General features: G+C 63.6%; 1 protein-coding gene across 1 annotated transcript in view; it reads left to right on the top strand.

Annotated features, from left to right (window-relative positions):
- Positions 1 to 26,030, top strand: part of SND1 (staphylococcal nuclease and tudor domain containing 1) — a 73,260-nt gene that overhangs the window by 913 nt on the left and 46,317 nt on the right. Inside the window, exons 2-10 of the mRNA XM_041720641.2 lie at positions 3,224 to 3,373; positions 4,766 to 4,886; positions 7,493 to 7,571; positions 8,504 to 8,664; positions 8,779 to 8,870; positions 9,504 to 9,659; positions 10,168 to 10,274; positions 10,973 to 11,063; positions 18,297 to 18,410. Of these exons, the coding sequence (XP_041576575.1) occupies positions 3,224 to 3,373; positions 4,766 to 4,886; positions 7,493 to 7,571; positions 8,504 to 8,664; positions 8,779 to 8,870; positions 9,504 to 9,659; positions 10,168 to 10,274; positions 10,973 to 11,063; positions 18,297 to 18,410 (1,071 nt within the window). The remainder of the gene's footprint in view (positions 1 to 3,223; positions 3,374 to 4,765; positions 4,887 to 7,492; positions 7,572 to 8,503; positions 8,665 to 8,778; positions 8,871 to 9,503; positions 9,660 to 10,167; positions 10,275 to 10,972; positions 11,064 to 18,296; positions 18,411 to 26,030) is intronic.

The raw sequence follows: 26,030 nt of genomic DNA, 5'->3' as shown, positions 1-26,030 counted from the left end.
CACCCCGACCTGTTCCCGGGGTGTCGCTGCAGCCCGGAGCCTGTGGCCGTGCTGGGGACAGGGCTGGGGACACCGGGGGGGGCACCCTGGAAGTTTGGGGACGCGTGACAGGGATCTGGGGATGGATCCCAGAGGTTTGGGATGGCCGCTGGGGCTCTGTGGTGGGACACCGGGGGTTTGGGGACACCGGGGGTTTGGGGACACCGCAGGTCCGGTCTGGCACCGTCCCCGTGCCGTGTGTCACCCGTGACGGGGGATCTGCTGCTGCCACCCTGCCCTGCCTCCTGCCCAGCCCGCAGATTTTGGGGTGCTCAGGACAGCCCTCAGCTGCATCCGCGGGGCTGTGGCCGCACAGCCGGATTTGGGGAGGATTTTTGGGAGGATTTTGGGGTCTGCTGGCGGGGAGGCAGCTGTGCCTGTGCCCCATGGCCCGGGATGTGCCCTGTGGTCCCCTTCCAGGCCAGCCAGCCCAAAATTCCCCTGGGCCAGGGGCGTCCCTGGCTCTCTGTGCTGCCAGCACCAGCTCTGCTGTGGTTGAGTCACAGCTCCGAGGGTTTTGGGGTTTTTTGCACCTTCCTGTTGCAATCAATCACTGTGAGACTCGGGGTTTGAGAGCAGGAGTTTGGCAGCAGGATGGGGATGAAGAGCAGGAATTTTCCTCCCACTCCTGTCAGGATTTTTAACCCTCCGTGCCCCACAGGGGCAGCTCTGGATTCTGGATGTGCCCGTGGGATTTCGGTGCCCGGAGCCGCCCTGGCAGCAGAGCTGGGGCTGTGCTCCCCGTGTGCCCGTGCTGCTTCCAGGCTGGACTTAGCCTGGTTTAAGCCCAGATTTCTCTGCTGGAGCCCCCAGTGGGACAGGTGGGCCCAGGGGTGACCTGCTGGCAGGGTGGGACAGTGGCACGTGGCTGCTGGGACAGTGTCCCGATGCCATCGCTGTCACCCAGCGATGCCCGGAGCGCTTCCCCAGCTGGGATCCCCACAGCCACGGGCAGGGACAGGGCCACAGGGACCAGGAGCCGGGATGGAATGTCCCGGAACACGGAGCAGCTCCACCAAGGATCCCACCCTGGGATCCCGGGCTCGTGCTGGGGATGGAACAGAGCAGCTCCAGCATCCCCTGGCCTCCCTGTGCCCTATAAATTAAAGATTAAGGTTAATTACAGCCATGGAACCTCTAAGTCCTTAAGCACAGGGCACTGAGCCTTTCCTGGGATTGCTCCGGCCGCAGTTCCCGGTGGCTCCCGCAGCATTCCGGGCTCTGCCGTGGCTCCAGGAGGTGGGAGGGGGTGCAGGGGCACCCAGAGCCTGGGGGTGGGCTCGGCAGGGCTGATCCTGAGGGATGCAGTGTCCTGGACACGGCGCTGGGCTGGCTCTGGTGGTGGCACAGGGCTGGAGCAGTTTGGGATCCCTGCGAGCATCCGCGGGGGTTTGGGGTGGCAGGGAGCCAGGGCAGGCACTGGAACCTGAGCCTGGGCTGGATCAGAGGTCTGGGAGGACAAGGAGCAGGGAGATCCTGGGTGTGGGTGCAGGCTGGGTGGCTGGGAGCGAGGACAGGGAGATCCCAGGAACAGGGAGATCCCAGGAACAGGGAGATCCCAGCACACTCTGGGTGCTGGCCTGGAGCCCGGCCCTGCTGCAGGACCTGGGAATGTGGCTGGGAATGTGGGGGCTGGTGGGGTGAGGGAGCCCTGGGAGAGGGGATTGGCCCAGCTCGGAGCTCCCGGAGCCAAAGCTGCGGTGGGACACGGCCCGGCTGGGCTCATCTGGAGAGCACCTGCTGTAAAATCCCGATTTCCCAAATCCTCCTTGGTGTTCTGTGTGCACAGGTGACCCTGTGTCCGGGTGTGCTGAGCTCTGAGGGGACCCCAGAGCCCCTCCAGTGCCACCCTGCCATGGCAGGGACACCTCCCACTGTCCCAGTGCTCCAGCCCCAGTGTCCAGCCTGGCCTTGGGCATTCCAGGGATCCAGGGGCAGCCCCAGCTGCTCTGGCAATCCCAGCCCAGCCAGGAATTCCTCATTCCCAATCTCCCATCCATCCCTCTGGCAGTGGGAGCCATTCCCTGTGTCCTGTCCCTCCATCCTTGTCCCCAGTCCCTCTGCAGCTCTCCTGGAGCCCCTCCAGGCCCTGCCAGGGGCTCTGAGCTCTCCCTGGATCCTTCTCCTCTCCAGGCTGGGCATTCCCAGCTCTCCCAGCCTGGATCCCTGGGATCTGAGGGACTCCAGCCCTGCAGCAGCTCCGGGGCTGTCCAGGCCCTTGGCACTCAGCGGTGCCAGGGTGGGACGCGTCCCTGGAATTCTGCCTCTGGAATTCTGCGTGTCCCTGCAGCATCACCTTCCTGTCCCCCCTCCCCTGCTGCCACCGCCATGCCTGGGGTACACTGGCTGAGCCCTCCATGTCCCCGCGGGGCTGTGCCCCCACGGCTGTCCCCGTGCGGCTGTGCCACCATCACTGTCCCCTCCGTGTCCCTGCAGGGCTGTGCCCCCATGGCTGTCCCCACATGTCCGTGCAGGGCTGTGCCACCACGGCTGTCCCTGCAGCAGTGTGCCACCATCACTGTCCCCTCCGTGTCCCTGCAGGGCTGTGCCATCACGGCTGTTCCCTCCATGTCCCCGCAGGGCTGTGCCACCGTCAGTGTCCCCTCGGTGTCCCCACAGGGCTGTGCCACCATGGCTGTCCCTGCAGCAGTGTGCCACCACAGCTATCCCACGTGGCTGTGCCACCATCAGTGTTCCCTCGGTGTCCCCACAGGTGCTGTCGGGCTGTGCCACCATGGCTGTCCCCACTTGTCCCTGCAGGGCTGTGCCACCATGGCTGTCCTTACATGTCCCCATAGGGCTGTGCCACCATGGCTGTCCCCACTTGTCCCTGCAGGGCTGTGCCACCATGGCTGTCCTTACATGTCCCCATAGGGCTGTGCCACCATGGCTGTCCCCACTTGTCCCTGCAGGGCTGTGCCAGCACGGCTGTCCCTGCGTGGCTGTGCCACCGTCAGTGTCCCTTGGGTGTCCCTGCAGGTGCTGTCGGGCTGTGCCACCATGGCTGTCCCTGCAGCAGTGTGCCACCGCAGCTGTCCCGCGTGGCTGTGCCACCGTCAGTGTCCCCATGGTGTCCCCGCAGGTGCTGTCGGGCTGTGCCAGCACGGCTGTCCCTGCAGGGCTGTGCCACCACGGCTGTCCCCGCGTGGCTGTGCCACCGTCAGTGTCCCCTGTGTCCCCGCAGGTGCTGTCGGGCTGTGCCATCATCGTGCGGGGCCAGCCCCGCGGAGGGCCGCCGCCGGAGCGGCAGATCAACCTCAGCAACATCCGCGCCGGGAGCCTGGCGCGGCGCGCGGCCGCCAGCCAGCCCGAGGCCAAGGACACCCCGGACGAGGTGGGTGCTGCACCCAGGGGCACCCCGGGGCGCCCCACCGAGGGGCTGCGGGGCCGGGGCTGCCTGGGAAGGGTCCTGGGGCCCGGCCCCCCAGGCTCGGGGGGATTCTGCTCCTTCTCCGCTGTCCCTCTGTGCCCGGGACGGTGCCGGGGCTGTGCTCAGGGGCGCGTGGGGACACGTGGGGTGCTTTGGGACTCAGGGGGTGGTTTGGGACTCAGGGGGTGCTTTGGGGCACACAGGGATGGTTTGGGGCACACGTGGGGTGCTTTGGGGCACAGGGGTTGGTTTGGGGCACACGGGGTGGCTGTTTTGGGATACATGGGCTGGCTCTTTTGGGGTACATGGGCTGGCTGTTTTGGGACACATAGGGTGGCTGTTTTAGGACATATTGGGGTGGTGTGGGACATATGGGACAGTTTGGGATACATGAGGGGGTGGTTTGGGACTTGAGGTATGGTTTGGGGCACACGAGGTGGCTCTTTTGGGATACTTGGGCTGGCTGTTTTGGGGCACAGGGGTGGTTTGGGGCTCAGGGGATGGTTTGAGGCACATGGGGTGGCTGGTTTGGGGTTCAGGGGGTGGTTTAGGGCACATGTGGTGTCTTTTTTGGGATACATGGGGCGGCTGTTTTCTGGCATGGAGGATGGTTTGGGACTCAGGAGACGGTTTTGGGCATGTGGGTTGGCTGTTTTGGGGCACACAGGTGTTGGTTTGGGGCACATGGGAGTGATTTGAGACTTGAGTATGGCTCGGGGCACATGGGGTGGCTGTTTTGGGGCACCCAGGGGATAGTTTGGGGCACACGGGGGATGGTTTGGGGCACATGGGGATAGTTTGGGGCACATGGGGATGGTTCTGGGCACCCAGGGGATGGTTTGGGGCACCCAGGGGATGGTTTGGGGCACACGGGGCGGTCCCGGAGCCGCTCGGTGCTGGTGCCGGTGCCGGTGGGGCCCGGCCCCCCTCCTGCGGGCCGGGGGCGGTGGGAGCAGCAGCGCTGGCAGATAATTGCTCTCCCTGGGGAGTTTTGTCTTCCAAGCAGCCTCTAAATGTCACTCTCTGCCAAAGTGACGCCTGTCAGCCCCGCTAATTGTTTATCAGCGCGTCACGTTCCCTCCTCCGGCCGCGCTCCCGCCCACCCGGTGCCGGTGCCGGTGCTGGAGCCGGGAACACGCTCCGGGAACGCGCTCCGGGACCGAGCCTCCGGTGCGGGGCTGAGAGAGCCCCGAGCTCCCGGGAACCGGGCTGGAACCGGGCTGGAACTGGGCTGGAACCGGGCTGGAACCGGGGAACCGGGCTGGTCCTGGGGAACCGGGCTGGTCCTGGAGCTCCCGGAGAACCGGGGGCTGTTCCGGGACCCCCGGCTGACGGCACCTCCCTCCCTCCCGGCAGCCCTGGGGCTTCCCGGCCCGGGAGTTCCTGCGGAAGAAGCTGATCGGGAAGGAGGTGTGCTTCACCGTGGAGTACAAGACCCCGCAGGGCCGGGAGTACGGCATGGTCTACCTGGGGAAAGGTGGGTCACCTGGGGAGAGGTGGGTCACCTGGGGGAAGGTGGGTCACCTGGGGAAAGGGGGGTCACCTGGGGAAAGGGGGGTCGGGGTTTTACCTGGGGAAAGGGGGGTCTAGATGGTTTGTTTAGGAAAAGGTGGGTCCAGGGTGGGTCACCTGGGAAAAAGGGGCTCTGGATGTTTGTCTGGGAAAAGGTGGGTCTTGACAGTTTGTTTGGGAATAGGTGGCTCTGGATGGTTTGTTTAGGAAAAGGTGGATTCGGGTGTTTTATCTTGGAAAAGGTGTTTCTGGATGGTTTGTTTAGGAAAAGGTTGACCCAGGGTGGGTTACCTGGGAAAAGGGGGGTCAGGGTGGGTCACCTGGGAAAAGGTGGCTCTGGTTGGTTTGTTTGGGAAAAGGTGGCTCTGGATGGTTTGTTTGGGTAAAGGTGGCTCTGGGGGGGAGCACGAGGGCAGGTTTGGGGTGTGTTGGGATGTGCCATCAGCAGGAGGATACCTGCCTGCTTCTCCATCACTTCTCCATCACTTCTCCATCACTTTTCCATCACTTTTTTCCATCACTTTTTTCCATCACTTTTTTCCATCACTTTTTTCCATCACTTTTTTCCATCACTTTTTTCCATCACTTTTTTCCATCACTTTTTTCCATCACTTTTTTCCATCACTTTTTTCCATCACTTTTTTCCATCACTTTTTTCCATCACTTTTTTCCATCACTTTTCCATTTTTCCTGCCCCCCGGCTCTGGGAGGGGAGTGAGGGTACCTGCTCCAGCCCCCCAGGTTTCCACAGCTCCAGGAGCTTTCCTGGCTCAGCCTGGAATGCCTGGAGCACAAACCCAGCTGGAAGAGCGCCTTTGGGGGAGGCAGTGGGAGAGTGGAGCTGTCGGGGTGCGCCGTGGCAGCAGCAGGATGCATTCCCACCTTTCCATGGGTTCCTGATTTTGGGCGGGGGGCAGCGCCTGGTGCTGATCCCGGCTGAGCCAGAGCTCACAGGCACAGGGAATTCCCATGGGATCCCCTTTCCCATCCTTTCTGTTGTTACAAATCTCCTGCTTGTCTGGGGCTGAGATCCCAAAAGGAATCCGCCCCGAGGGGTTCTGGGGCTCTCAGAGCCGTTCCTGGCATTCCCATGGCACTCAGAACCATTCCTGCATTCCCATGGCACTCAGGACCTTCCCATGGCACTCAGAGCCGTTCCTGGCATTCCTGTGGCACTCAGAGCCTTTCCTGGCATTCCCATGGCACTCAGAGCCGTTCCTGGCATTCCCATGGCACTCGGGGCTGTTCCTGGCATTCCCATGGCACTCAGAGCCTTTCCTGGCATTCCCATGGCACTCAGAGCCTTTCCTGGCACTCCCGTGGCACTCAGAGCCTCCTCTGTGCTTGGGGAGCGCTTGGACAGCACCCTCGGCACAGGGTGGGATTTTGGGGTGGCCAGGACCTGGGCTGGTGATCCCTGTGGGTCCCTCCCCACTCGGGACATTCCCTGCTGCGTTCCTGGGCTCCCGCTGTGCCAGGGACTGGGGTGGGGGAGCCCTTTGGGATGGGGATCCCCTCCTGCGGAGGGAGCGACTGGAATTGGAACATTTTGGCTGGGAGGGACCTCCGAGATCCAAGGTCACTGCATCCCAGGTTTGATTTGTGCTTTTGCTTTTGCCCGGGAGCAGGGGCTGGGGCTGGGCAGGGTTGGGGTGCTGGGGCCTCTCCTGGTGCCGTCCCCAGCCCTGCTCAGCCCCGCCTGGAGCGGCGCGGGCGGGAGAAATGAGGCAGAAAATGGTTCCTGATGGAGTTTGTCAGGGTGGGAATGCTGTGACAGATTCCCTGCAGCAGCTCCTGGGCGGGGAGGATGGAGAGCAGGGAGCTCTGCAGAGGGATGGGGACAGGCTGGATCCATGGTGGGGGACAGGCTGGATCCACGGTGGGGGACATGGTGGGGTCACAGCAGCAGGGAATTCAGGCGAGGAAACCCAGCTGGACACGGGAATGTGTCCAAAGGGGGAGGAATGACCCGTCCAGAGCTGCAGCTCTGACTTCCCTGCTCAGGGGCTGCTCCAGGGCCAGCCTGACCCATCCCACACCAATGACAACAACATGGAAAAGGAGGGGCAGCCAGGGGTGCCCAGGGAATGGAGCTGGGGAGGGAATGGAGCCCAGGAGGGGCTGAGGGAGCTGGGGAGGGGCTGGAGAATTCCTGAGGGAGCTGGGAAGGGGCTGAGGGAGCCCAGAAGGGGCTGAGGGAGCTGGGAAGGGGCTGAGCCTGGAGCCAAGGAGGCTCAGGGGGACCTTGTGGCTCTGCACAAGTCCCTGCCAGGAGGGGACAGCCGGGGGGTCGGGCTGTGCTCCAGGGAACAGGGACAGGAGCAGAGGGAATGGCCTCAGGCTGGGTCAGGGCAGCCTCAGGAGGGACAGCAGCAGGAATTTCCCCATGGAAAGGGGGTCAGGCCTTGGCAGGGGCTGCCCAGGGAGCCCAGGCTGGGGGCAGTGGTGTCCCTGGGAGAGCTCTGGGGCTGTTCCAGCACTGCTTTCCTGGGATCCCTGGGAATGCTGCCCCACTCCCGTGTCCCTGTGGCTCCTCTCACCCTCGTGCTGCTCTCCTCTCCTCTCCCACAGACACCAGTGGGGAGAACATTGCCGAGTCCCTGGTGGCCGAAGGACTGGCTTCCCGGCGGGAGGGGATCCGAGCCAACAAGTAGGTGCCCAGCTGCCATCCCCATCCCGGTGCTGGGCTGCTGCTCTGGGCATGCAGCCCCTGGATCCCCAGGTGCCCACACCCCACATCCCGTGGGGCTGGCAGGGGCTGCCTCCTTCCCTGGATGCCGAGGCAGCGGAGCTGTGTCCATGGGCTGTGGGGCAGGGACTCTCCTGGAGCCCCCAAAGTCACTCCTGGGTGGGGTTGAATCCCCTTCATTCCCACTGGAGAGGAGATGCCGGGACATTCCAGCTGCTGGATCTGGCTGGGTGATCCCTGTGCCAGCAGAGCTGAGGCTTCTCCTGGGCTCCCTCACATCCACGCCCGGGCCTGGGCGGTGCAGGGCTGCAGCCGTGGGGACCAGATCTGTTCCAGGGGTGCAGGGCACTTCCAGGGCAGGGTCAGCCTCCTTTGTGGGGTCCTGGAGTCCTGGGACGGCTTGGGAAGGGACCCCAGAGCCCCTCCAGTGCCACCCTGCCATGGCAGGGACACCTCCCACTGTCCCAGGCTGCTCCAGCCCCAGTGTCCAGCCTGGCCTTGGGCATTCCAGGGATCCAGGGGCAGCCCCAGCTGCTCTGGGCACCCTGTTCAGCATCCCTGAGTTTGCGTGGCAGGGCTGGGAGGGGCTCATGGGCGCTTTGGGGGCCCCTCAGTGGCTGCCGGTGTGCACGGGGCCGGGATGATCCCGGATTCCCATGGAATGTGCCTTCCCTGCTCTGCCCTGGGGGAGTTGGGAACACCGTAACCCTAACTCTTTCCCTCCTGGTGCACGGAGCAGCCTCTGGAAGGGCTCCTGGGCTCAGCCTCCCCTGATCCTGGGAGGAGGCACTTCCAGCTGGATTCCCGCTGGGATGGGCGCTGGGAGAGTGGGGTTGGGGCAGGGGTGGCGGTGGCCACGGCGCTGGAGCACCCAGGGGTGCCGTGTCCCGCAGCCCCGAGCAGAGCCGGCTGGCCGAGCTGGAGGAGCAGGCCCGCAGCGCCAAGAAGGGCATGTGGAGCGAGGGCTCGGGCTCGCACACCGTGCGCGACCTCAAGTACACCCTGGAGAACCCCCGGCACTTCGTGGACTCCCTGCACCAGAAACCCGTCAATGGTGAGGTGTCCCCGTGTGCCCCTGTCCCCCTGTCCTGTGTCCCCCTGTCCTGTGTCCCCTTGTCCCGTGTCCCCTGGCCCGGCCCAGCGGGTCAGCTCCGGTGTCGCCCCGCAGCCATCATTGAGCACGTGCGGGACGGCAGCGTGGTGAGGGCCCTGCTCCTGCCCGACTTCTACCTGGTCACCGTCATGCTCTCGGGGATCAAGGTGAGCCCTTCCCTGTGCCCCGTTCCCTGTGCCCCGTTCCTGCTGCCCCGTTCCCTGTGCCCCATTCCCTGTGCCCCGTTCCTTGTGTCCCATTCCCATTGCCCCATTCCCATTGCCCCATTCCCACTGCCCCGTTCCCACTGCCCCATTCCCCGTGCCCCATTCCCTGTGCCCCGTTCCTGCTGCCCCGTTCCTGCTGCCCCATTCCCCGTGCCCCATTCCCCGTGCCCCATTCCCCGTGCCCCGTTCCCCGTGCCCCGTTCCCCGTGTCCCGTTCCCCGTGTCCCGTTCCCCGTGTCCCGTTCCCCGTGTCCCGTTCCCCGTGTCCCGTTCCCGCTGCCCCATTCCCAGTGCCCCATTCCCTCTGCCCCATTCCCCAGCCTGGATCCCTGGGATCTGAGGGGCTCCAGCCCTGCAGCAGCTCCAGGTCCCTGCCCAGGGCTCCCCTGAGCTGGAGTTGGTCTCTTTCCCAGGGCAGTCAAAGGGCTTTGTCCTGGCACAAATTCCTGATTTCAGTCCCCAAAACACCCCAGGAGCTGGGGAATGGGGCAGCCTCCTCCCCAGGGGGGTTCCCAGCCTCTTCCCGAGGTTTTGTCCCCTCTCCCGTGCCCTGAGTGTCCCCGTGTCCCGCAGTGTCCCACGTTCAAGCGCGAGGCTGACGCCGAGGTCCCGGAGCCGTTCGCCGCCGAAGCCAAATTCTTCACGGAGTCACGGCTGCTCCAGAGGGACGTGCAGATCGTCCTGGAGAGCTGCCACAACCAGAACATCCTGGGCACCATCCTGCACCCGGCAAGTGGCGGCACGCCTGGCACGGCCGGGGCACCACTGGGTGCTGCCGCTGGGGGAACGGGGACAGCCTGGGGCGTCACTGGGATTTGGGGGCTGTTTCCTGGTGGATTTGGGACATTCTGGTCCCTGTGAGCAGGGCAGAGCCTGGTGGTGTCACTGGGATTTGTGGGCTTTTTCCTGGTAGATTTGGGACATCCTGGTCCCTGTGAGCAGGGCAGAGCTTGGGGGTGTCACTGGGATTTGGCTCTTTCCCGGTGGATTTGGGACATCCTGGTCCCTGTGAGGCAGGGCAGAGCTTGGGGGTGTCACTGGGATTTGGGGGCTGTTTCCTGGTGGATTTGGGACATCCTGGTCGTTGGAGGAGGGCAGAGCCTGGTGGTGTCACTGGGATTTGGCTCTTTCCTGGTGGATTTGGGACATCCTGGTCTGTGAGCAGAGTTGACCCCAGGGGTCCCTGCTGACCCCGGGGGGACCCTCCTGACCCCGGGCCCTGTCCCGCTCCCCGCAGAACGGGAACATCACGGAGCTGCTGCTGAAGGAGGGCTTTGCCCGCTGCGTGGACTGGTCCATCGCCGTCTACACCCGCGGTGCCGACAAACTGCGCGCGGCCGAGAGGTGGGATGGGGATCCTGCTGCTCCCAGCTGATCCCAGTGCTCCCAGCGCTCCTGCTGATCCCAGCTGATCCCAGTGCTCCCAGTGCTCCTGCTGATCCCAGCTGATCCCAGTGCTCCCAGTGCTCCCGCTGATCCCACTGCTCCTGCTGGTCCCAGTGCTCCCAGCGCTCCTGCTGATCCCTGCTGATCCCAGTGCTCCCACTTGTCCCAGTGCTCCCACTGATCCCATTGCTCCCAGCTGATCCCACTGTTCCCAGTGCTCCTGCTGATCCCACTGCTCCCAGTTGATCCCACAGTTCCCAGCACTCCCACTGATCCCAGCTGATCCCAGTGCTCCCAGCTGATCCCAGTGCTCCCAGCTGATCCCACAGTTCCCAGTGCTCCCTGCTGTTCCCAGTGCTCCTGCTGATCCCACAGTTCCCAGTGCTCCCAGCTGCATCCCTGGGGTGCCCGGAGTGACTCCAGCCCCCTGCAGCCCCATGTGGCCCATCCGGGGTGGGACGGATGGGATCTCCCCTCCAGCAGGGTGGGACGGATGGGATCTCCCCTCCGGCGGGGTGGGATGGGTGGGATCTCCCCTCCGTTGGGGTGGGATGGATGGGATCTCCCCTCCATCTCTCCCGGGGCTTTGCTGGGAGCGCCACCCCCGGCCCGCCCGTGTGTCCCAGCCCCGGTGTCCCACTGTCCCCACCCCGCAGGTTTGCCAAGGAGCGCAAGCTGAGGATCTGGAGGGATTACGTGGCGCCCACGGCAAACCTGGACCAGAAGGACAAACAGTTCGTGGCCAAGGTGAGCGGGGCTGGGAGGGGACACGTGGGGACCAGGGGCGCAGGACGGGGTGCCCAGCTCCCAGTCTGGCCTCTCCGTGGGGTTGGGCAAACCCCAGAGGGGTTCCCTTGGCTGGATCCCGGCCATGGATCCCCGGGCAGGAGTGGAAAGAGGTGCCAGGAGAAGGGAAGAGCCCTGGGAGAGGGGCTCTGGTTTTTGGGGTTTGCATGGACTGGGGGTGTCCTGGACCTCACTCTGGTCAGCCAGGGCCACAGGGGTGGGCTTGCACCTCGAGTGATTCCTGACGCTCCCAGGGCAGTGGCTGCCCCACGGATCAATTCCCGATCCTTCTAGGGGATTGGCTGCCCCACGGATCAATTCCTGATCCTCCCAGGGGAATGGCTGCCCCACGGATCAATTCCCGATCCTCCCAGGGCAGTGGCTGCCCCACGGATCAATTCCTGATCCTCCCAGGTGGATGATATCCCATGGATATGTTCCCATTTCTCCCAAAAGCTGGAGATTCTGCTGAACCCCTCTCGTGGTGGGTGCTGGTGTGTTCCCTGCCCATGGATACCCCGGGATCCCTGCCCATGGATACCCGGGGATCTCTCCCCATGGATACCCCCAGGATCCCTGCCCATGGATAACCCAGGATCCCTGCCCATGGATACCCAGGGATCCCTGCCCATGGATAACCCAGGATCCCTGCCCATGGATACCCGGGGATCCCTGCCCCGGCGTTGGATCCGCGGGCGCAGCCGGTGCAGGAGGGAGGTGGAGGTGCGTGGGATGATCCCTGTGGGATGCGAGGGATGATCCCTGTGGGATGCGGGAGCTGCGGGATCCGGGCGGGATCCGTGGGATCAGCCCCACTAGATGGAGCTGCCGCCTCGCCCAGGATGGCCGCGGCTCCGGAGCTGCTGGAATTTCCCTGGGAAGTCGGCCTGGTCCCTGCGCAGGGTCGGATCCTTCCAGCCGCTCCGCTCCTGCCGGGATCGGGATCGGGATCGTGTCCGAGCAACCCGGCCTCGCCTGGCTGCTCCTGGGGGGATGCAGGAATGGGATAAAGCCTGGCAGCTCCTGGGGGGATGCAGGAATGGGACCAAGCCTGGCAGCTCCTGGGGAAAAGCAGGAATGGGATCAAGCCTGGCAGCTCCTGGGGAAAAGGAGGAATGGGATCAAGCCTGGCAGCTGCTGGGGAATAGCAGGAATGGGATCAAGCCTGGCAGCTCCTGGGGGGATGCAGGAATGGGACCAAGCCCGGCAGCTCCTGGGGAAAGCAGGGATGGGATCAAGCCGGCAGCTCCTGGGGCACTGCTGGGTGCCGGGGGTTGAACGGAGCACCATGGAAAAGCTCGGGAGCTGCCGGGACAGCCAGGAGCTCCTGTGGCTGCTCAGAGCTGATCCCTGTGTGCCGCCAGCTCGTGTGTGCCGGGATGAGGTTGGGAATGACTCCTGTGCTCGCTCTGGTGGCTCGGATGTGGCTGGCACAGGAGCAGAGCTCCCAGAACCCGCCCAGACCAGGAAGGGTTTGCTGGGCATTCCCTGTGGGAGCAGCGCAGGGACACCAAGCTCGGAGGGGCTCCGGGAGGCCGGAGTGGAGAGCCCATCCCTCGAGATAAGGACGTGGCTGTGCCCTCCCCGTGGCGGTGACAAATGGCACCTGGGCAGGTGTCCCGTGGGCACGGCAGGGCCGTGTGCCGGCGCTGGAAGCCGGGAAGCGCCGCTGGCAGCGGCTGTGCCAGGAGCTGTGCCAGGAGCTGTGCCAGGAGCTGTGCCAGGAGCTGTGCCAGGAGCTGTGCCAGGAGCTGTGCCAGGGCCGTCAGTCACGCTCCGCTCAGCTGCTGGAGGGGGCGGCTGGATGCTCCCAGCACTCCCAAGACGCCGGGATTTTGTGGGATAGCAGCGGGCGGGGCTCCCCCAGCCTCTGTGCAGGGATGTCCGGGGTGCCTTTGGGATCGGCAGCATCTCCCCCATCCCCAGGAGCCGTGGGGATCCAGCTTTCCCCATCCCCAGGAGCCGTGGGGATCCAGCTTTCCCCTGGGAACGTGGGACTGACCCCGGAGCTGTGGAGTGGGATCCCGCGGCTTGGGGGGCAGAGCCTGCAGGGTGCCCCGATTCCCTGGCTCTGCGGGGTACCCCCGGGCCGGTTCCGCTCCCGGTTCCGCTCCCGGTTCCGCTCCGGCAGGGTTCGGGTTCCCTGGGAGCCCCCCAGCGCCGCAAAGACCGCGTCCTGATTTTGGGGGAGGAGACGTGGAATTTCTCCGCCTGTTGGGTCGATCCCGCTCTTGGAATTCGGCCTTTGGCAGCCGCAGCGCCCCCGCATTTCATTTCGGTGTCACTTTGGGGGCTTTTTTTTTCTGGTTTCCCCCCGCCCCCGCCCCGCCGCCCTTGCCCGGAATTGTAAGCGACAGGGAAAACCAGGACGGATGCCCACGCGGCGGCGGTGCCAGCGCCGGTCCCGCAGCGGGGCAGGGTCCGGTGTCCCCGGGGCTGTGCCGGTGCCGGTGGCGGTGCCGGTGCCGGTGCCGGGCGGGCAGGGATGGCGCCGGAGCCGCCTCCGTGCTCGGCACAGCGGGGCTCGTTCGCAGCGGCAGAGCTGACGCAGGAGCTGCTGGAAGGGGCTGCGAGGGGCGGGGGAGCAGGAGGAGGAGGAGGAGGAGGAAGATCCAGCCTGCCTTTGCACCGCTGATGGACCGCGGCAAACGGGCTCCGGGGCTGGGGGCGCAGGGGGGCTCGGCCTCGCTTGTGGGTTTGCGCTGGTGAGGGGCGAGGAGGAGAAGCGGGGGGATGGAGATGTCAGAGGGGCTGGAGGCTCTGTCCCGAAATCCCTGCGTCAGCTCGGCTTGGAGCAGCGGGATTTGGGGCACGCTGCGGAGCCGTGCCTGCGCTGGGCTGGAGCCGTCCTCTGCAGCGGGGGCTGCGGCAGCCCCGGGCCCGTCCTGGGCCGGCCCGGCTCCTCCGGTCCTGCCTTTTGTTCCCTTTGCTGGGAGCTCCTCCGGTCCTGCCTTCCGTCCCCTTTGCTGGGAGCTCCGTTCCCTTTGCTGGGAGCTCCTCCGCTCCTGCCTCTCGTTCCCTTTGCTGGGAGCTCCGGCCGCGGCCAAATCCTCCCGGGGCTCGGGGGATGTGCCAGAGCCGAGCGCGGGGGCTGCTCCTGAGCTGAGCCGAGTGCCAGACCCTGCCAAAGCCCCCGGGAAGGACATTTTTGGGATACGGGGACACTCGAGCCTCTGCTGGTGCTGGGCTCTGGCTCCCCGCGTGCCGCCGTCCTTGTTGGGGTGCTGGAGGTCACCCTCAGCCCTGGGGATGCTCCCTGTGCATGCCAAGAGTGGCGGCTGTCCCGGGACAGGGATGCTGTCCTAGGAGCACAGCGCTCAGGAGCCTTGGGATGGGGACATGTCCCCGTGGTCCCCATGGTGCCCAGGTCCTTGTCCTCCCCAGCTCCCAGGGAAACCAGCCCTAAAGGTGGAACCCCTGGCACCCCAGGGTCACATCCCAGCCCCCCACGGTCACATCCCAGCACCCCAGTGTCACATCACAACTCCCCTGTGTCACATCCCAGCACCCCAGTGTCACATCCTAGTGCTCCAATGTCACATCCCAGCACCCCAGTGTCACAGCCCAGCCCCCCAGTGTCACATCCCAGCACCCCGAGGTCCCGGGATCACGGCCCTGTGGCTGCTCTGTGTCTGTCCCTGGCTGTTCCCATGGATTGGGATCAGCATTTGGAATCAGCTGCGATGTCCCTTAGGGCACATCCAGGGTTTGTTGGGGGCAGGGTTCTGCTGCCAGAGCCCCCTGGGAAGGGTGAAATTCCCGGTCCTCAGAGGAAGAACTGCTTCCCTCTGCTTCCTCCTCCTCCTCCTCCTCCTCCTCCTCCTCCTCGGGCTGGTCCTGGCTCCGGGTCTGTGCTAGCCCTGCCTGGGGCACCCAGACTGGAAGGTTTTGTTTCCTGTACTGGTCCCAGTTCTCCCTCCCTGTGTGCCCCAGTACTGGGGACAAGCAAAGCCCGGGGTGGAAGCCTGGAGGCTTTGCTGGGCCCAGCTCTCGCAGTGAGGGAAAACGTCTTCCCTGATAAATGTGGACAGGGGAGGGCTGCGAGCTCGGTGCCCTGGAGCAGAGATGGGATGGGGGTGGCCAGCGTGGCCGGGCCTGGCCGCTGCCACAGGGACATTCCGGGCTGCCCTCCCTGCTCCCAGCCCGGGGGACGTGGGAAGCAGCAGCCGGAGCGTGCTGGCTCTGCAAGAAACAGCTGCAGAGCTTTAAAAAAATAATCCTTCCAATCCCGTTATCAAAGGGCCTCTCGCAGGCAGGAGAAGCCACAATAAATATTGGATAAGGGAAGTGGCTGCGGCGGGCTGGGAAGGTGGCAGGAGACAAAAGCCCCGGCCCCGGGGTGGTGCTGGGTTGTCCATTCTGTCACAGTGTCACCCCCTGTGACCCTCCTGCCCTCCCTGCGGCTCCAGCAGGAGCAGGGAGCGGCTGCCAGGGAGGGTGGGCACCTGGGCATGCCCCTCGTGCCACCCTGCTCTGTCCTGCCTGGGACTGGCATCCCGTGGGAGCCCTGGCTCCGGGTCCCGTGTCCTGCTGTGCCCCGTGTTTGTCCTTCTGTGTCCCTTATCCTGTGTCCTGTATCCCACCTCCTGCTGTGCCCCAGGTCCTGCTGTGCCCCAGGTCCTGCTGTGCCCCACGTCTTGCTGTATCCCACATCTTGCTGTGTCCCACGTCCTGTTGTGTCCCTTGTCTTGTGTCCCACATCCTACTGTGCCACATGTCCTGTATCCTGTGTCCCTTGTCCTCCAGCATCCCGTATCCCGCTGATCCCATGTCCTGCAGGGACCCTTCTGTAACTGGGTCAGAGGCCCTGGAGGTCCCTCTCGGCTCCTGCTGTCCCCCAGCTCTGTCCTGCCTGGGAGACACAATGTCCCTGTTCCAGGTGCTGTGTCCTGCTGCATCCTGTGTCCTACATCTCTGTCCTGCTGCATGTCCTGCTGCATCCCATAATCTGCTCTGCCCATGTCCTGCTGCCTCCTGTATCCTATATCACATGCCCTGCTGCATCCTGTGTCCTGCTGCATCCCATGTCCTGCATCCCCTGTCCTACATCCCATGTCCTACAGCCCATGTCCTGTTGCATCCATGTCCTGCTGCATCCCATGTCCTACATCCTGTATCTTGCTGTATCCCATATTCTGCTACATTCATGTCCTGCTGCCTCCTGTGTCCTACATCCCATGTCTTATATCCTGTATCCTGCTGCATCCCATATTCTACATCCATGTTCTGCTGCATCCCATATTCTGCTACATCCATGTGCTGCTGCATCCCATGTCCTGCTGCGTCCTGTGTCCTGCTACATTCCATGCATGTCTTATATCCTGTATCCTGCTTCATCCTGTATCCTGCTGCATCCCATATTCTACATCCATGTTTTGCTGCATCTCATGTCCTACTGCATCTCATATTCTGCTGCATCCTGTGTCCTGCTGCATCCCAAGTCCTGCTGCATCTCATGTCCTGCTGCATCTCATGTCCTGCTGCATCCCATGTTCTGCTGCATCCATGTGCTGCTACATCCCGTGTCCTATATCTGTATCCTGCTGTATCCCGTATCCTGGTGCATCCCATGTTCTGCTACATCCATGTGCTGCTGCCTGCCGTGTCCTACATCCCGTATCCTGCTGTATCCCGTATCCCGGTGCATCCATGTGCTGCTTCCCCCCGTGTCCCGCACCCCTGGCCGCCGGCCCATCCCGCTCCCGCTCGGGTCCCGCGGGTTCGCCCTGCCGGGAGGGGCCCCGGGGCCGGGCCGGTCCCGCCGCTGCTCCTCCCGGAGCCGGGCCGTGCCTCGGGAGCCGCTGGCCGCGGCTGCCTCCTGCCAGGGAGCAAATGAGATGTGACCGCGGCTCCCGGGCTGCGGGCTCCGGGGAAGCATGTGCTGGATGTGTAATGGAGCGCGGGATGTGCCCCCGGAGCTGACCCGCAGCGCCCTGGCTGCCGCAGCTCCGCTCGCATCCCGCTCTTCCCAAGTCTTGGGCTCCCTCCTCGCCCCTGGGTGCCCTGGAGCGTGAGATTGGATTACTCCACTTGGCAGGCACACGGCTTTGGGCTGCTCCTGCCGAGGAAACATCCAGGAGCTGGGAGCCGGGAGAGGCCGGGGCGTTCCCGGGGGCTTTGCTGTGCCCTGGCAATCCTTGGCGTCTGCTCGGATCTGAATTCCTTAAATCCTGCTCTCCCTCCGGCCCGGGCAAAGAGGGCTGGGCTGGGGTCAGCTCCTGCCTCCCTCGTGGCTCCAGGAATGTGTGGGATTGGGATCGTGGTGTAAGCTGCAGTGGGAGCCTTTCGGACTGGGGGGACTGGGTTGTGCTGGGAGCAGGCAGGGGCAGGTTCCTGTCCTGCCACTGGGAATATCCAGCAGCTCCACTCAGCTGGCCTGGAGACTGGGAATGTTAAACTCGTGTGTCCTGAACCCCACTGGGATACTCCTGCCCCCCCCCTCTTTGCCTAGAGCCAGGCTGGGAGAGCTGGGGGTGCTCCCCTGGAGAGGAGAAGGATCCAGGAGAGCTCAGAGCCCCTGGCAGGGCCTGAAGGGGCTCCAGGAGAGCTGCAGAGGGACTGGGGACAAGGCCTGGAGGGACAGGACACAGGGAATGGCTCCCACTGCCAGAGGGCAGCCATGGATGGGAGATTGGGAATGAGGAATTCCTGGCTGGGCTGGGATTGCCAGAGCAGCTGGGGCTGCCCCTGGATCCCTGGCAGTGCCCAAGGCCAGGCTGGACACTGGGGCTGGAGCAGCCTGGGGCAGTGGGAGGTGTCCCTGCCATGGCAGGGTGGCACTGGAGGGGCTCTGGGCTCCCTGACCACCTGAACCGTTCCAGCATTCCCTGACTTTATGATCCTGATTAGTTTGGCTCCACCACGGACTGTCCTTGCTCTCTCCTCCCGGAGCATCATCCCTTGTCCAGTGTCCAACATCCAGCTGGTGCTCCTGCCCCTCTGGAGCTGCCTCTGGAGTGAAACCCAGGGGGCTGAGCCCTGGCAGAGGGCACACACGGCTGGCAGTGCCCTGGGGTGCCACATGTCACCATCCCAGGAGCCACATTCCCCTGGTGACAGCCAGGATGGGGCTGGAGCTGCTGACTGTGCCAGGGATGGGCGTCAGGGTGGCAGAGCCGGTGTCACGGTGGCACCTGGCCCTTGGTGTGCCCGGGTAGCTGCTGTCCCCATGCTCAGCTCTGTCTCTGTCCCCAGGTGATGCAGGTGCTCAACGCCGACGCCATCGTGGTGAAGCTCAACTCCGGGGACCACAAAACCATTCACCTGTCCAGCATCCGGCCACCTCGGCTCGAGGGGGACAGCGCCCAGGTGACACCGGGGGGACGGGGCACAGGAGGGGACAGCGCCTGGGACACTGCAGGGACGGGGCACAGGGAGGGGACAGCGCCTGGGGACACTGTGGGGACAGGGAGGGGACGGGAAGACGATGGGAAGGGGCTGGGCCAGGGTCAGCTCTGTGTTGAGACCCCTCCCGTGGGGCTCCTGCTCCCTCTGGGGTGACCATGCCCTCTCTCCCTTGCGGTGGGAGCCCATCCCAGGGATGCAGGAGGCCTGGGAAGGGCTGGAACATGCGCTGGTGGCTGCATGGAGATGGAGCCGCCCCTCTTCTCGTGCCTCAGTTTCCCCTCTGCTCCGCGGGTGCTCCCAGCTGGGGGTGTGGGATGTTCCTTAGGGAACATCTGTGTTCCTGTGGCCCCACGCCCTCCGTGGAGCAGCACGGGAGGCTGTGCAGTGCTGGAGGCGATTCCGAGCGGGGGAATCCTCAGTTCTCCTTCCGCTGGGCCGTGGGGCTGGCCGGGCTCCGGGAGGAGCAGCTGCCGTGACCTGATGGGGTCTGGACCGCTGGGAAGGGCTGGAAAAGGCCGCATTGTTCCCGCACAGTTTGCTCCCTGCTCTCTGCCTTTGAGGCTCTCCCGGGCTGGAGCCGGCGCCGAGCGCGCGGCAGGGACATGAAAGCGCCGGGATCAGCTGGGATCGGGATCAGCTGGGATCGGGATCAGCTGGGATCGGGATCAGCTGGGATTGGGATCAGCTGGGATCGGGATCAGCTGGGATCGGGATCAGCTGGGATCGGGCACGGAGCGCCCTTGGCCCCGCTCCGCTCCGGGACTGGGCTGGGACACGGGATGTGGCTCCGGTCCGTGCGGCACACGCTGAGCGCCCTTGGCCCTGCCCGCAGCTCCGGGACTGCTCCAGGAGCTGGGATGGGGGATCGGTCCCTGTGTCACACACGGAGTGTCCTTCATCCCCTCACAGCTCCGGGGCTGCTCCAGGAGCTGGGATGGGGATCGGTCCCTGTGTCACAGAGTCTCCTTCATCCCCTCACAGCTCCAGGGCTGCTCCAGGAGCTGGGATGGGGGATCGGTCCCTGTGTCACACACAGAGTGTCCCTGACTCTGCCCAGAGCTCCGGAGCTGCTCCAGGAGCCAGGATGAGGAATGGGTCCTGCTGTCTCCTTGACCCTCCTTGCAGCTTTGGAGCTGTTCCAGAAAGCAGGATGAGGGAATGATTCCTCTTCACTGAGTCTCCATCCCACTGCAAGCCCTGGAGCTGTTCGGGAGCCAGGCTGTGGCTCTGATCCCTGTGTCCCTTTCTGGGACACGCTGTGGTGCAGGAGCCGGGCACTTCCCGCCGTCTCCCGGTGATCCCGGTCCATCAGGGGCTCCTCAGGGCAGGGGTTTATCCCCGTGCTGCTGCTGCTGCTGTTCCTCTGTTCCTCCGTTCCCTCCGTGGCTGATGCGCTCGGAGCTGTGGGATCACGGAGCCCCCGAGACCCTCAGAGCGCCTGCCTTGTTCCTGGCACATCCTCCTCCTCCTCCTCCTCCTCCTTCTTCTCCTCTTCCTCCTCCTCCAGCACCTCTGGAGATGCCGGGAGGGCTCCTGGGAAGGCTCCTGCCCGTGCACACGATGGGGGCCGAGCCAGGATTGCTCCAAACCCACCTTTTCCAGGCTGTTTTCCATCCTGGAGCTGGCCTGGCCGTGCCGAGGGCGCAGCTCCCGAGGTGACCCCGCGTTGCTGTGGGAACGGGAATTGGGAGATTCCTGCCTCCCTGCACGCCGCCGTGTCCTGGCCACACGGAGTTATGGACACATTCCCAGATCGGCCTCTTCCCGCTGCTCCTCTGGCATCAGCCGGCGGGGCTGGGAGCTGCCGGGGGCTCGGGAGCAGCGGGAGCAGCGGGAGCAGCGGGAGCAGCGGGATCCCCTCCGGAGCGGCGCAGTCTCCAAGGAGACTGCGGAAAGGCAGCGGCCGCCCGCTGCCGGATGGATCCGCTGGGAACGCGCCGTGCTCGGCTTCTCCTGAATTCCGGAGCTCCCGGGGCCCCCTCAGCGAGGGCTCCGTGCCCCCGAACCCGGGGTGTCCCTGTGCATCTCTGCGTCCCAGGGTCACATCCCAGTGCGCCAGTGCCACATCCCAGTGCGCCAGTGTCACATCCCAGTGTGCCAGTGCCACATCACAACTCCCCTGGGTCACATCCCAGCGCTCCAGTGTCACATCCTAGTGCGCCAGTGCCACATCCCAGTGCGCCAGTGCCACATCCCAGTGCGCCAGTGTCACATCCCAGTGCTCCAATGTCACATCCCTGTGTGCCAGGGTCACATCCCAGTGTGCCAGTGTCACATCCCAGTGTGCCAGTGCCACATCCCAGTGCGCCAGTGCCACATCCCAGTGCGCCAGTGCCACATCCCAGTGCTCCAGTGTCACATCCCAGCACTCCAGGGTCACATCCCAGCGCTTCAGTGTCACATCCCAGTGCTCCAATGTCACATCCCAGTGCTCCAGTGTCACATCCCAGCACCCCAGGGTCACATCCCAGTGCGCCAGGGTCACATCCCAGTGCGCCAGTGTCACATCCCAGCGCCCCAGGGTCACATCCCAGCACTCCAGTGTCACATCCCAGTGTGTCAGTGCCACATCCCAGCTCTCCAGGGTCACATCCCAGCACCCCGAGGTCCCGGGATCGCAGCCCTGTGGCTGCTCTGTGTCTGTCCCTGGCTGTTCCCATGGATTGGGATCAGCATTTGGAATCAGCTGCGCCCTTAGGGCACATCCAGGGTTTGTTGGGGGCCGGGTTCTGCTGCCAGAGCCCCCTGGGAAGGGTGGAATTCCCAGTCCTCAGAGGAAGAACTGCTTCCCTCTGCTTCCTCCTCCTCCTCCTCCTCCTCCTCGGGCTGGTCCTGGCTCCGGGTCTGTGCCAGCCCTGCCTTGGGCACCCAGACTGGGAGGTTTTGTTTCCTGTACTGGTCCCAGTTGCTCTCCACTGGGGTCTCCCCAAGGTCCCTCTGGCCTGGGATGCTCCCGTTAAATCCCAATTATTTCTCCCTGGGTTTCATCCTTCCGTAGTTCTGTCATGTTTCTGTCCCTGGCACTATCATTAATTACCTGGCAGTGCAATTAATGATGGGTTTGCTCCTCCCTTCCATACCAGCAGTTAAAATTATGGAAAAAACATCCAAGAATTCCGCAAGGGACCAAACCCACCCTCGCTGGGGCTCAGGGTGGGGACCCCCATCCCGGCTGCTATTCCAGAGGTGGATCCAGGGCTCAGGGAGTGTGCACACATCTGTTTATGGATCGAATGTCAGCATGGACATCTCTCCGTGGGCACGTCTGTGGGATGTGTCAGGATTTACAGAAAATCCATGGGAATATTTATAACTTCTGAGCGTTTATTGAAAATCCACCAGTGGAGGGGTCAGGCCTAGGGACGGGAACAGGGACAGGAGGAGAGGGAACGGCCTCGGGCTGGGCCAGGGCAGCCTCAGGGGGGACAGCAGCAGGAATTTCCCCATGGAAAGGGGGTCAGGCCTTGGCAGGGGAAATTTGGAGTCCCCATGGCTGGAGGTGTCCAAGGAATTCCTGGATGTGGCACTCAGGGCTCTGGGCTGGGGACAAGGAGGGAAACAGGCACAGCTTGGACTCAGTGACCTTGGAGGGCTTTCCCAGCCTCAGGGATCCCGGGATCCATAGAAATTCTAGGAACATGCATGCCTTTGTCTAATATAAAATATAAAATGCGTAAAATACACTTAGGGCTGATTCCAGGAGAAGGCTTTTCCCCTCAGTGCCCCTCTGTGGGCTCTTCCCACCCCCTCATCCCTGCCGGAGCAGGAGCACCGGGATATCACAGCTCCGTCGGGAATCCCATCCCGACCTGCCGGGCGCTAATTGCTGCTCCCACGGCTCGGGATGGAGGAGATGGGAAGTGACAGACGGAAAACGGAGTGTGATGGGATCCTGCAGCCTTTCATCTCCAGCCTTTCATCTCCCAGTGCTGGATGAATCCCGGGAGCGACGGCCGGAACGTGCCCAGCGCTCGGCTCTGTCCGGGAGCGACGCGGATCGGGATGGAGACGGATCCCAGGGGGTGTGGGAACAGCTGGAAAACCTCACCTGGGTGGTTGAAATCTTCATCAGGATAGTTGGAAACTCACTGGGATGGCTGGAAACTCACTGGAATGGCTGGAAACTCTTACTGGAAAGGCTAGACTCTTACTGGAATGGCTGGAAACTCTTACTGGGATGGCTCAAAACTCACTGGAAGGGCTGGAAAACCTCATTAGAAGGGCTGGAAACTCACTGGGATGGCTGGAAACTCTTACTGGGATGGCTCAAAACTCACTGGAAGGGCTGGAAAACCTCACTTGAAGGACTGGAAACTCACTGGGATGGCTGGAAACTCACTGGAAGGGCTGGAAACTCTTACTGGGATGGCTGGAAACTCTTACTGGGATGGCAGAATCTCCCTGGGAAAGCTGGAACCTCTCCCTGGGATGCAGCCCCCATCTGGGGCTGCGAATATGGGATGCTCCAGTCTTTGGGATGCTCCAGGTGCCTGTGGATGCAGGGAAGCTGTTCCCAAGGTGCTGCCGGCACCCAGCACCCAGCCCCCGAGCTGAGGATGCTGGGGTTTGGGATCCATCCTGCCGATGGAGATGGAGATGATGGAGATGGAGATGGAGATGGAGCAGGAGATGGAGATGGAGATGGAGCAGGAGATGGAGATGGAGCAGGAGATGGAGATGGAGATGGAGATGGAGATGGAGATGGAGCAGGAGATGGAGATGGAGATGGAGATGGAGCAGGAGATGGAGATGGAGGTGGAGATGGAGATGGAGATGGAGATGGAGATGGAGCAGGAGATGGAGATGGAGATGGAGATGGAGATGGAGATGGAGATGGAGATGGAGATGGAGATGGCTCCATCCTGCTCCCTGGAGCAGTTTGCTGGCCTCGGGTCCATCCAGAGGCGGAGCTGAGCCGTGCCTGGCAGTTCTGTGGGGTGGAGGAAGAGCCAATTCCCAGGAAGAGCGAGGAGGGCTCAGAGCTGCTGGGTCCAGCCGTGGTGACTCTGCCTCATGGCTTGGTGACACCTGGGTGTCGGTGCCACCGCTGTTCCCCGAGTTTGGGATGTTTCCATTCCCTTTCCCAGTCACCAACTCGTGCCCTTGGACAGTCACATTCCAGGCCCCATCAGCCGCTCCGGTGGAATTTTCTGGATTGCGGCAGTTGCAGCACAAATCTGCTCCAATCCCCAATTTATCTAAATTGATCTCTTAATTGGGAATTCTCTGGAGGAGGGGGAGTCGAACACATGGATCCTGATTCAACGGGAGGAGCAGGGAACGAGCAGCCTGCTGGGGGTGGGCTGGGAGCTGGAAGCTGGAACTGGGGCAGTGCTCCCGGCCGGGGCAGGGACGTGGAGGCTGCCGGGGCTCCGGGCTTTGGGAGCTTTTGGGAGCCCTGGAAGTGGGATCGGGAGCAGAGATTTCCCAGCTCCTTTCCCAGCTGCTCCAGGACTCCCTCATCCCACCTGCACAGCCGGGATCAGGCTGGCACTGCAGGTGTGGGATTTCTCCAGGGATTGTCGGGACGGCCCTGGGACACTTCCAGACTTCTTTTCCAGGGATGCAAAGCTGAGGCTCTCTGGTTTTCCATATTTCCCCTGGCTGGCAGCTCATTCCTGTCCCTCTGCCCCACAGCAGTGCTGGGCAGGGATCCCGGGCCCCTCTGGATTTGGGGTGAGGGATCCTGGTGCTCTGCCTGCTCTGGCCTCTGGAGCGACCGGAGCCTCCCAGAGCTGCCACCACCCCGGCAGGGAAAAGCTGGAGGCACAGGAAAGCTGAAATGGCTTCAGAAAGAGGGAGAACGGATTTGGGCTCCAGTTCTCAGAGGAGCTGCATGCAGGTTCCTTGGCTTTCTGCTGTGGTTCCAAAGGCAGGGAGCTGCTGGATGATCCAGGCCCCACTCCTGCAGGACCTCTCAGCCAGGGATTGGCATCCCGGCTGGAATGTGGGACGTTCCTGGGTGCCCCGGGGTGGTGCCAGGTGGGATTCCCGTGGTTTCGTCCTGCAGATCCCAGTGACTCCAGGGCTGTGGTGCTTCAGGGTTCCAGTTGCTCTTGGAGGTCCCAGGGTTTGAGTCCGGGATTCGGGATTTTTGTGTGCCAGGAATGTCGTGGCTGCTCCGTGTTCCCTTGGGGAGGGGTGGTGGATGTGGCTGCTCATCCTGACACATTCCAGCAGATTTCAGGGCGTGTTTTACCCCATACCCATCAAAGCTGGTGCTTCTCTGCTCCTCTCCCGGTGCCTGGCTGCTTCCTGGGATATTTCTGTGGGATTGGAAGAGCTCTGCACCAGCGACCTGCCGGGAGCTCTGCCAGCCCTGCCGGAGGCAGTAAGGGCAGGGAGTGACCTTGGCCCAAGGGCAGCCTGGCCCGGCCCCTGGAGCTCGGCTTTTGAGGCTGTTCCAGTTGGATTTATAGCCCTGCAGGAGAACTGGGAACGGAGCTGGAAAGATCCCATCCTACCCGTTTTTAGCAATCCCAGCTGCTCCATCCCTGGAAAAGAGCTGCTGCTCCCGGCTCGGAGCCACCCTGGATACCCGTGGAGAGCGGTCCCACTCGGTGGGTGCCGCTCGACAGATGGTCTGCAGGTGTCCGCCGGGAGCTTTTCCAGGGAGCAGCCAGCTGGATTTTGGGAAGAGGGCGGCTGCTCGGCTTGGCAGCGCCTTGCCGGGAGCCGGGAGCGCTCCTCGGGCCCTGCAGAGGCTGCGCTGGCACCTCGGGAGCGCGGGCGATGCCACAGCCCTGCCAGGCGAGGGCTGGCAGGAGGGGCCGGCACTGGGAGCGTGTTCCAGGCGGGAATGGCTGGGTGGGCTTTGCCAAACTCTATGCAGGGATGGAGCCACCAGCACAAATCCCTGCGGCTGCGGTGCTGTGGCAGCCCCTGGATCCCTGGAATGCCCAAGGCCAGGCTGGACACCGGGGCTGGAGCACCTGGGACAGTGGGAGGTGTCCCTGCCATGGCAGGGTGGCACTGGAGGGTCCCTGAGACCCCTTCCCACCCACAGCATTCCGTGATCCTTCTGGGGGAGCCGGGGATCCCCAGCTGGGCTGAGCCCCGCCGTGTCCCGCCTTGCTGTCCTTGTCCCCGTGGGTGCCACGAGGACAATGCGGGGAGCCCAGGGATGTTCCCGGGGATGCAGGGTTGGCTTCGAGGCCGCGGCCGCCGGGAGCGCCGGGCGGGATGCGCGCGGAGCAGGTCGCGGTTTGTACTACACAAATTGCTCCGCACTCAGCGAGCATGAAAGATTAACGAGGAACAAAGCCATGAACTCATCCGGGCCCGCTCCCGCTAAATTACAGCTACAGGGATCGCGGCGGCTCAGCCACGGGTTGTGTAACCGAACTGATTTCCGCGGCGGCTCCGAGTGCTCCGCACGCGACTTTAATGGATTCTAAATATTGGCAGAGCCGAGGAGAGGAGGTGCGGGGGCACCGGAGTTCCCGGATCAATATTTAATGGGAGCTGCAGTCGCTTCCAGGGAGAAGACGAGTGCAGTCAGCATGTTCTGGGAACCTGGAGTGTGCCCTCCGGGCAGCAAGTGCTGCGCCGGGAAAACTGATTGGGAAAACTGATTCGCTT

This window comes from Taeniopygia guttata, chromosome 1A (assembly GCF_048771995.1).
Source record: "Taeniopygia guttata chromosome 1A, bTaeGut7.mat, whole genome shotgun sequence".
NCBI lineage: Eukaryota > Metazoa > Chordata > Aves > Passeriformes > Estrildidae > Taeniopygia > Taeniopygia guttata.
The sequence above is the reverse complement of the archived record's forward strand: the minus strand, read 5'-3'. Positions and strand labels throughout refer to the sequence as shown.